This window comes from Triticum urartu, chromosome 6 (genome assembly GCF_003073215.2).
Source record: "Triticum urartu cultivar G1812 chromosome 6, Tu2.1, whole genome shotgun sequence".
Classification (NCBI taxonomy): domain Eukaryota; kingdom Viridiplantae; phylum Streptophyta; class Magnoliopsida; order Poales; family Poaceae; genus Triticum; species Triticum urartu.
Genome location: NC_053027.1, coordinates 482,602,528 through 482,612,191, shown reverse-complemented (window position 1 = coordinate 482,612,191; position 9,664 = coordinate 482,602,528). Strand labels below are relative to the sequence as shown.

Below are 9,664 nucleotides of genomic sequence, written 5' to 3'. Positions count from 1 at the left end.
CAGGCTCCTCCTGCTGTGTTCTCAGTGCCAAATATTCTCAAATATTCCAGAAAAATCATATTTAAATTTCAGGGCATTTGGAGAACTTTTATTTTCGGGGTATTTTTATATTGCACGGATAAATCAGATAACAGACAGAAAAATACTATTTTTATTTTATTTAATATAAATAACAGAAAGTAAGAGGAGGGTACAGCAGGTTGTGCCTTCTAGTTTCATCCATCTCATGATCATCAAAAGGAATCCACTAACAAGGTTGATCAAGTCTTGTTAACGAACTCATTCCGAATAACATGGAACCGGAGAAATTTCGAATAACACTATGTTACCTCAACGGGGATATGCACATCCCCAATAATAAGAAAATCATATTTCTTCATGACAGTAGGAAGAGGAAATTCAAAACCTCCAAATATAATCGATGGAATTTTTCCAATAGAGTTGATACTATGAACTTGAGGTTGTTTCCTTGAAAAGTGTACTGTATGCTCATTACCATTAACATGAAAAGTGACATTGCCCTTAGTGCAATCAATAATAGCCCATGCAGTGTTCAAAAAAGGTCTTCCAAGAATAATAGACATACTATCGTCCTCGAGAATATCAAGAATAACAAAGTCCGTTAAAATAGTAACGTTTGCAACCACAACAGGCACATCCTCACAAATACCGACAGGTATGGCAGTTGATTTATCAGCCATTTGCAAAGATATTTCAGTAGGTGTCAACTTATTCAAATCAAGTCTACGATATAAAGAGAGAGGCATAACACTAACACCGGCTCCAAGATCACATAAAGCAGTTTTAACATAGTTTCTTTTAATGGAGCATGGTATAGTTGGTACACCGGGATCTCCAAGTTTCTTTGGTATTCCTCCCTTAAAAGTATAATTAGCAAGCATGGTGGAAATTTCAGTTTCCGGTATCTTCCTTTTATTTGTAACAATATCTTTCATATACTTAGCATAAGGATTCATTTTAAGCATATCAGTTAATCGCATACGCAAAAAGATAGGTGTAATCATTTCAGCAAAGCGCTCAAAATCATCATCATCCTTTTTCTTGGATGGTTTGGGAGGAAAAGGCATGGGTTTCTGAACCCATGGTTCTCTTTCTTTACCATGTTTCCTAGCAACAAAGTATTTCTTATCATAACGTTGATTCTTTGATTGTGGGTTATCAAGATCAACAGTATTTCATTTTTCTTAAGAGGATGATCAGGCAAAGCATTAAGTAATTGGAGAAGCCTCCCCAAGCTTGTGGGAGACTCTCTTCTTCATTTGCATAAAGTTATATCTATCCCTTAAAGCAGCTTGTTTCTTATGAGCAGGGAAATATTTAGCAGAGAAGTAATAAATCATATCCTGGGGACTACGCACACAATCAGGATCAAGAGAATTAAACCATATCTTAGCATCACCCTTTAACGAGAACGGAAATATTATAAGGATATAAAAGTAACGAGTTCATTCATCATTAGTGAACAGGGTGGCTATATCATTATTTTAGTAAGATGTGCCACAACAGTTTCAGATTCATAGCATGAAAAGAATCAGATTCAATCAAAGTAATTATATCAGGGTCAACAGAGAATTCATAATCCTTATCAATAACAAAGATAGGTGAAGTAGCAAAAGCAGGGTCAGGTTTCATCCTAGCATTTAGAGATTTCTTATTCCATTTAGCTAATAACCTGTTAAGTTCAACTATCTTTGCAAGCTAAAATAGCTAAAGAAGCTTCTTTATCAAAAACATTCATCAATATTATCAGATTCAATATTTTCATTCTCTCTACCCTAGCAAGTTGTTCATCAAGAAATTCACCAAGTGGCACAGTAGTATCAAGCATAGAAGTAGTTTCATCACAAGTATCATGCATAGAAGAAGTGGCATCATCAATAACATACGACATATCAGAACAAATAGCAGAAGCAGGTTTAGGTGTCGCAAGCTTACGCAAAACAGAAGGTGAATCAAATGCGGAGCTAGATGGGAGTTCCTTACCCCCCCCCCTCGTAATTGAGGGATAAATCTTGGTTTTTGGATCTCTCAAGTTATTCATAATGATAAGCAGATATAACCCAAGTGACTCAAAGGATAGAGCTATGCTCCCCGGCAACGGCGCCAGAAAATAGTCTTGATAACCCACAAGTATAGGGGATCGCAACAATTTTCGAGGGTAGAGTATTCAACCCAAATTTATTGATTCGACACAAGGGGAGCCAAAGAATATTCTCAAGTATTAGCAGCTGAGTTGTCAATTTAACCACACCTGAAAACTTAATATCTGCAGCAAAGTATTTAGTAGCAAAGTAATATGATAGTAGTGGTAACAGTAGCAAAAGGTAACAGTAGCAAAAGTAATGTTTTTGGTATTTTGTAGTGATTGTAACAATAGCAACGGAAAAGTAAATAAGCGAAGAACAATATATGGAAAGCTCGTAGGCAATGGATCGGTGATGGAGAATTATGCCGGATGCGGTTCATCATGTAACAATCGTAATATAGGGTGACACAAAACTAGCTCCAATTCATCAATGTAATGTAGGCATGTATTCTGAATATAGTCATACGTGCTTATGGAAAAGAACTTGCATGACATCTTTTGTCCTACCCTCCCGTGGCAGCGGGGTCCTAATGGAAACTAAGGGATATTAAGGCCACCTTTTAATAAAGAGTACCAGAACAAAGCATTAGCACATAGTGAATACATGAACTCCTCAAACTATGGTCATCACCGGTAAGTATCCGATTATTGTCACTTCGGGGTTAACGGATCATAACACATGATAGGTGACTATAGACTTGCAAGATAGGATCAAAACACTCTCACATATTGATGAAAACATAATAGGTTCAGATCTGAAATCATGGCACTCGGGCCCTAGTGACAAGCATTAAGCATAGCAAAGTCATAGAAACATCAATCTCAGAACATAGTGGATACTAGGGATCAAACCTAACAAAATAACTCGATTACATGATAGATCTCATCCAACCCATCACCGTCCAGCAAGCCTACGATGGAATTACTCACGCACGGCGGTGAGCATCATGAAATTGGTGATGGAGGATGGTTGATGATGACGATGGCGACGGATTCCCCTCTCCAGAGCCCCGAACGGACTCCAGATCAGGCCTCCCGAGAGGTTTTAGGGCTTGGCGGCGGCTCCGTATCGTAAAACGTGATGAATTCTTCTCTCTTATTTTTTTCTCCCCGAAAGCAAATATATAGAGTTGGAGTTGAGGTCGGAGGAGCTCCAGGGGGCCCATGAGGTAGGGGGCGCGCACTAGGGGGGCAGGCGCGCCCCCCACCATCATGGACAGGTGGTGGGCCCCCTGGTCTTCATCTTTTGCAAGGATTTTTTATTATTTCCGAATAGATGTTCTGTGAAGTTTCAGGTCATTCCGAGAACTTTTGTTTCTGCACATAAATAACACCATAGCAATTCTGCTGAAAACAGCGTCAGTCCAGGTTTGTTCCATTCAAATCATGCAAGTTAGAGTCCAAAACAAGGGCAAAAGTGTTTGGAAAAGTAGATACGATGGAGACGTATCATTATACTACATATATATATTTTATCTCTAGTCTTATAAAAAAACAGAGTTGTTGATGATGGTGTGCCTGCCATCGTGCAATATAGGTCGTCCGATTTATATCTGATGGATAGGAAGGAAACTATGGCAATTTTGAAAAAAAGATACCCACACCCCTCTCCATATTTGCAAATAAGGCCTCCCCTTGATCATGTTGATGTTTCGTGGAACGCATGGGCATCTTGCCAGTACTACATATGATATATAGAACATTGATTATAATTTGGGCTAATGTGTGGCTTTTGCAGCTTAGGGCTAAATACTTGTCATAATGTAGGGGGTGGGGCACTATACTTTGTGTGATAAACATGGTGTACGTATAGAACATGGTTTAGATTATGAATATATAGGTAGTACATCAAATGTACTATTATTTGGAATCAACATCAAGTGTAGTAAAAAAATTGAATTCGAGTTCATATAGTACACATATTTCATATCTATCTCCATAGTAATCATGTGGTGTGTTGTTAAGGTAATACTTGAATGATGGTTGAAGTTGGCAACAATCATGATTGTAGATTCTTATTGAAATAGAGAAATGAATTCAAATTCAGTTTGAATTGCAGTGGTAGTATAAACATTTGGAATGCACTAAAATGTTGGTATGAGTAGGTTACATGCATTGTACAGTCAACGAAAAAATTTAATTGGACATAACATGGATTCATACTCTGTTTTGAATAACACTAGTACAAATGCCCGTGCGTTGCACCGGGCAGAAAAAAGACGCACAACGTGCTTTATGCGCCATTTTTATATCCAATTTTAACAAACATCAATAATAAGGTTACACTCATTATTGCTTTTGTAGGATGAAGTTTGGACATGAAGAAGCAACTTAGCATTGTCTGATGGAAGAGTAGTTTTGGATGGAATAGTTGTCCATCAGTTTTACTTTCTACTTTTCGAGAAAATGCAAAATTTTCCTTATTTTTAATAAAATTCACAAAAATTGGGACACTTCTAAGGAAAGCTAACGTTTTTACGGAAATTGGAGAATTTTTTTGAGAAACTTTTTTTTGAACAGATGTCTTTTTTGATAAAGAAATTTTGATTATTTTAAGGTTTTGTACATTTTAAAATTAAAATATATTTTTTAGAAAAATTGGAACTTTTGGGGGAATTTTGAACCTTTTTAAAAGTGTGAACATTTTTTAAAGTGTAAACATATGTAAAACTGTGATCATTTTTAAACTATTTTACTATGTTGAATTTTTCTACAGATAGTTGGTTCTTTGCTTGGGAAGAGTTTATCATTTTTCTTCAAAAATATTGCTAGTAAACATACCCGTTCATTGTAACGGGAAAAGAAAATATTACACGTATTTAACTCAATAACGACATCACAACCTATACGGCGTTGGCGTGGGCGAGCGCAAATCCCCCCTCTATTTGATCAACCTCCAGCTCGACATCGCCTTTGCAGCCATGTTGTGTGTCAACGTGTTTGCCATGTGAGCTCTGCCCCAACCTTTTCTTCTAGCCTCCACTGTCGCTCCTCCATGCCGCATTGCTGTCAGCACGTATGCCTCCATGGTAAAGTCCCCTTGTCATCTTCGGTTGTTGCTTCGTGTGGATTGTGTCTCATCAAAATTGATATTGTCTGCTCAATCCTGGTCTGATATTTGACTCACGAGACCTAAGCCAGTAGTGATTACCAAAAATACTTTCTACTACGTAAAGGTACACTGGACTACTCATGTACGTGTGATAAGCACCGGATAGCACTTAGTAAAGTTGAATATCAATTATGCAATACAATGAGAGTATCCATCTTCATCGTAAACATACTGGCAATGAGAACATTTTAAGCACCGAGGGAATATATACGTTATAATGACACAAAGATAGAACAGTATATGGAATACACCCTTTCATACCTCTTTTCCTTCAGCTACAAAGGATACCACCTCGGATCTGTCATCGTTATTGGACTGAGTGAGGAAACAGTTAAGCATACAAGAATTATCTAGAAGAATTAATGGAGCGACATGTAGGATCGCATACTAATAAACTTGGTCAGTGTCATCTACACTCAGTCATTCAGTCTCCCCCTCATTAGATTTTCTAAAAGAGAGCCTCCTCTCTGAGTTCTATTAACAGAAACCAATTGTTCATCTACAGCATGAAGAAAACTAAAAAGGGAAGAAGAAAACAGAAATAGGAACATTCAGGTAACCCCAGAGGGCACCCAAAACCCACAGATATCTAGGATCTGGGGTTTGCCCTTTCAGCAGCTGCACAACAGAAGCAAAAAAATTCATCGCTAGATGAGAGTGAACATACTCGCAAAAGCAGTCACCAACAAGCAGGAACAGTCCACAAATGGCAAGAGTGGCTTTAAAAGTTTGATTCCTCTCTTCACTTTAATTGCTTTTAAGCTTCCAGTCAAACCACTCCAGGTCACCATCTTTGAGAAGCTTGAAAGACTTGATTTGTCACTTGCTCGAAGAGCTTTACTCCCCAAATCAGCGCTAATCTGCAAAATTTAGCTTGAGTTTAACCAAATAACAAACCACATGAATCAGAACAAAAGTATCAGACACCGCTTTTATTCTCAAAACATGCCTCATTCAAAAATCTCCAAATCATCCATAATACAGCAGCCAACCCCACTGCAATATAAAATATTGTCTTGATGTTTTCAATCTAAGTACTCAGAACCTAAAGAAGTCATGATCAGTATCAGGTATAGTTTTTCAGATTAAAAGTGAATTGAAAAATGGTTGAGATCAACTAAGTAGCCCATCTCCGCGACGTAACTTACATGATTTATTGCTGTTCCACAGTTGCAAAGTATCTCCCCAAAGAGTCCTTGTAAATCGCACTGTTTCCCATATGATTTTAGTTTTAATGTAGCTAATTTAAACATTAACAAAACAATCACTGAAATAAGACTGACATATTGAAAAGAAATATAGTTTGTGGACAATATGCTCGGGCAGATTCGATAACAAAAGAACAATCAAATAATATGACTTGTACCATTCACACTTAAAACTGACTAACAGAAAGGAAACCAGGAATAATTTTCTGACAATGTGATCATCAGGGATTCAACATCAAACACAACTAACCCTATAGTTTGCACTCACTAGGATTAATACAAATTCTACATGACACCACAATTGAACATGACGACTTGCAGGATTCACACATAAACTACATTAATAAACTGATATACAGTTCTCTAGCCAGATTATCAGGATGAACTGAATGAGAAGTTGAGAACAACCACTTGATCACATTTCAGTTGCATCCTTGAAGCTTAAACCACTCAACATAAATAAAACAACCTGATATTAGTAGCTCAGAAGAAGCCGACAGCAGTAGATTAACGATGATGGATCGGTCCATTTTGTAATGCATCACTATTGAGAGCCACATCAGAGATCAGTGAGTCATTGCTAGCGATAACAATCTGCCACGATCTGAAAAATTACCAAGCACAAAACTCATAACCAACCAACTGATCCTTCTGCCCACGGAAATGTACACAACATAAGTGCTTGTAATCCAGCACAAGGATGAATTTTGCCATAAATTTGGAGGTTTTTGCCTCGAGGAGCTCAACCGATTTATTGGTAGATGGCCAATAAATCATTTATCGATAAATGCACCAAAGTGATTAACACACACATATGAAATCCTTCTTGAATGGAATTTTAATGACAACATATGCTCTTACATTGCATTGCTTACTGCAGTGAACTGTCTGGCTCTGATCAACCTGATTGCTTGCCTGCTATTTATATTTCTGTAAAATGTCTCAAGAATAAACACGAGAGGAAAATAAGATTGCATGTCAGAACAATTGAGCTAACTTGAATGCAGATAAGCAATAGTTGTCAGATCTCAATCTGTACTGGCTTACTATGAAGTTGTTGAGAATGATAACGATGTACTAGATCGTAACTGCTTCAGTAAATAGCAATGTCTTACATAGTTCAATTTTGTAATAGGAAAACAACATAATCTCTTGGTGTACAGAATGGAATATAGATGCACAACTACCCAAAAATTATGTACGAGGAAGGAGACGCGATGTCAGCTCTGATTGACAAGGTTCAATCACTCCAACACACACAAAATGGTTTGGATGTCGTCTCTGACAACATGATTTTTTGTTCTTCTCCCTTCTGACATTCTTACTCCCTCTATTATGACTCAAGTGAGCAAACTCACCAGGAGCTGGTGCGATGCGACGTGAAAACAGTGTGTTGTAGTGACCTGAAAGCTCTGGCTCGGGAGATCGGATATGGCTGGAACAAAGAGCCATTGCAGTTCTTCCAGTGAAGTCTAACGATGATGGCAACCGCCTGGCTAAATTGAAACTACCGGCAATACACCTGTGATCCTCTGCTGCATCAAGCATGCACCATCGTGATATTGATTCCTTAATTAATCTAAAAAGAGTTGCTTGGATTGATGTACTGTTAGAACTTGATAACAGAGGAGATTGGAAGATGAAGAAGAAAGGGTCAAGGGAGAGGTTCAATTGGGTTGGTGCCTTTTTTAGATCAATGTGCGCCTATACCTGGGTGGGGATGTCATGGCCTCGACAGAGCTCCGTGTAGGATTACGGGGCACCGACGCGGGGCGCCATCTCCGCCGCGCACAACCAGGCTCTCCACCTATGCTCCAGATTGGAAGGATGGATAGGAGGAGGCGGCCCTTAGCTATGGCCGCACACCTAAATTGGAGGAGGAGGAGTGCAGAACGGAGAGGGCGAGAGGCGCCCGTAGCCATGGTGGGGAACCAGAACTGATGGAGAATCATCCAGATCGGTCGAACGACCCACGCCCCACAAGACTCCATGCGTGGCGCGCCCGAGCCGCCCACGCCCTGCCTCGAACCCGTATGGATTGCGAGAGCTAGCGCCCGACCCCTGCCTCGCCCCGCCACCTCGACGAGCCAGCGACTCCCGACGGAACCAGGTACCCAACGCCGACCTGCCTTCCTCCTCTCCCTCTTCTTCCTCTTGTTCTCTCCTTCCTCCATCCCGTTCTCTCTCTCTCTATTCGAACTGGAGGTTCCCAGCCACCATGCTCATCCACCGCCGGAGCTTCCATGTCCACGCCCCCACCGCCTGTGAGGATCTCCTCCGCCGCCAGCAGCTCCGCTCGCTACTCGCTCTATCTTCCTCTTCTTCGCGCAGCGCTTGCCCCTCCGTGCAAATTATCCAACTAAAAGAGGACCACGGGCTGAATACTTCAAAATGCAGGGTCCTTTTGTAAAACTGAAACGTTTTCTCAGTTTATCCACTTAAAAGAGGACTGTGGGTTGAATACCAAAAACATCAGGGACTATTTTGCAAAAAGGGCGCGACGGTGAACCTGCCAGACTCAATCCGTGGTTTATTATTAGGGAAAGTTTGTGTATAGTAAAACGGGACAAGACTCTCTCTTTGTGTGGTGTGAATAGTTTTATTTTTATTTTTTGTTTTTTTGTTGAGGAAAGTGCGAATTGATTTGGTACGTACAAGAACAATATTATACGTTAGGCTTGTCCCTATATTCAACCTGCGCCTTGTTATATCCCGACAATTCAGATATCGTGCTCCCAAAACTGACGCCTTCACAACCCACACCTTGCTGTCCCGAAATTACAACGCACGTGAAAACTTCCTCCAGCTGCCAAATCCCGACACACGAAATCCCCCTTCTAACCTGAGCCGAAAGGGCTGCTAGTTCAAATCGGTGGAGGTACTTTTGTAACACACCGTACATTTTGGACAAGCGCATCCCGAAGTCATGGTTCCCCCTCTCATCGCCTCCTTTTTGCCATTCGAAATCCCAGGCCGCCATAACCTCTCCGCTCCAGCCGTGAAACCCCGCCCTCCTTCGTCTGCCACCGCAACAGCTCGACGACATCGTCCACCGCAACAGCTCGACGTCCCTCATCCACCACCCCAGATGAGGATCCCTCGTCCATCTCGTCGTCCCACCGGTTCAGCCGCCCCGTCCTCCACCTCCAAGGAGCTGCTCAGACGATCACCTCATCTATCGCGGCTGCTCCATCCCCACAGCGCTGCCTTAACCTGCTCCACCAGAACCGCAGCATC

The 9,664-nt window shown here is 40.6% G+C and overlaps 1 protein-coding gene across 14 annotated transcripts; it reads right to left on the bottom strand.

The window, feature by feature from the left end:
• Positions 1-4,718: 4,718 nt before the first annotated feature.
• LOC125514399 lies at positions 4,719-8,506 on the bottom strand. Of its 14 annotated transcripts, none has more exons than XR_007286425.1 (4): positions 6,897-8,506; positions 6,368-6,427; positions 5,887-6,264; positions 4,720-5,517 (listed from the first exon to the last, which is right to left on the bottom strand). XR_007286425.1 is itself a non-coding variant. In XM_048679710.1 (3 exons), exons 1-3 carry the CDS (start codon positions 8,416-8,418, stop codon positions 6,935-6,937), a joined length of 447 nt encoding a protein of 148 aa, XP_048535667.1. In that variant the 5' UTR covers positions 8,419-8,506; the 3' UTR covers positions 5,583-6,934. The 14 variants fall into 14 exon arrangements, 2 of the variants coding, with proteins under 2 accessions (XP_048535667.1, XP_048535668.1); XR_007286427.1 differs by lacking the exon at positions 6,368-6,427 and having other exon boundaries at positions 4,721-5,517; positions 5,887-6,079; positions 6,897-7,031; positions 7,289-8,506; XR_007286423.1 differs by having other exon boundaries at positions 4,724-5,517; positions 5,887-7,031; positions 7,289-7,357; positions 7,786-8,506.
• Positions 8,507-9,664: the final 1,158 nt, after the last annotated feature.

What these genes read in the sequence shown, in the direction of transcription:
- LOC125514399 (XM_048679710.1), bottom strand. Translation starts at nt 8,418, where the DNA reads ATGGAGTCTTGTGGGGCGTGGGTCGTTCGACCGATCTGGATGATTCTC. An exon ending in GCCATGACATCCCCACCCAG is followed by an intron (nt 7,358 to 8,137) that starts GTATAGGCGCAC and finishes GACATTTTACAG; the next exon opens with AAATATAAATAGCAGGCAAG. An exon ending in ACTGCAGTAAGCAATGCAAT is followed by an intron (nt 7,032 to 7,288) that starts GTAAGAGCATAT and finishes GTAATTTTTCAG; the next exon opens with ATCGTGGCAGATTGTTATCG.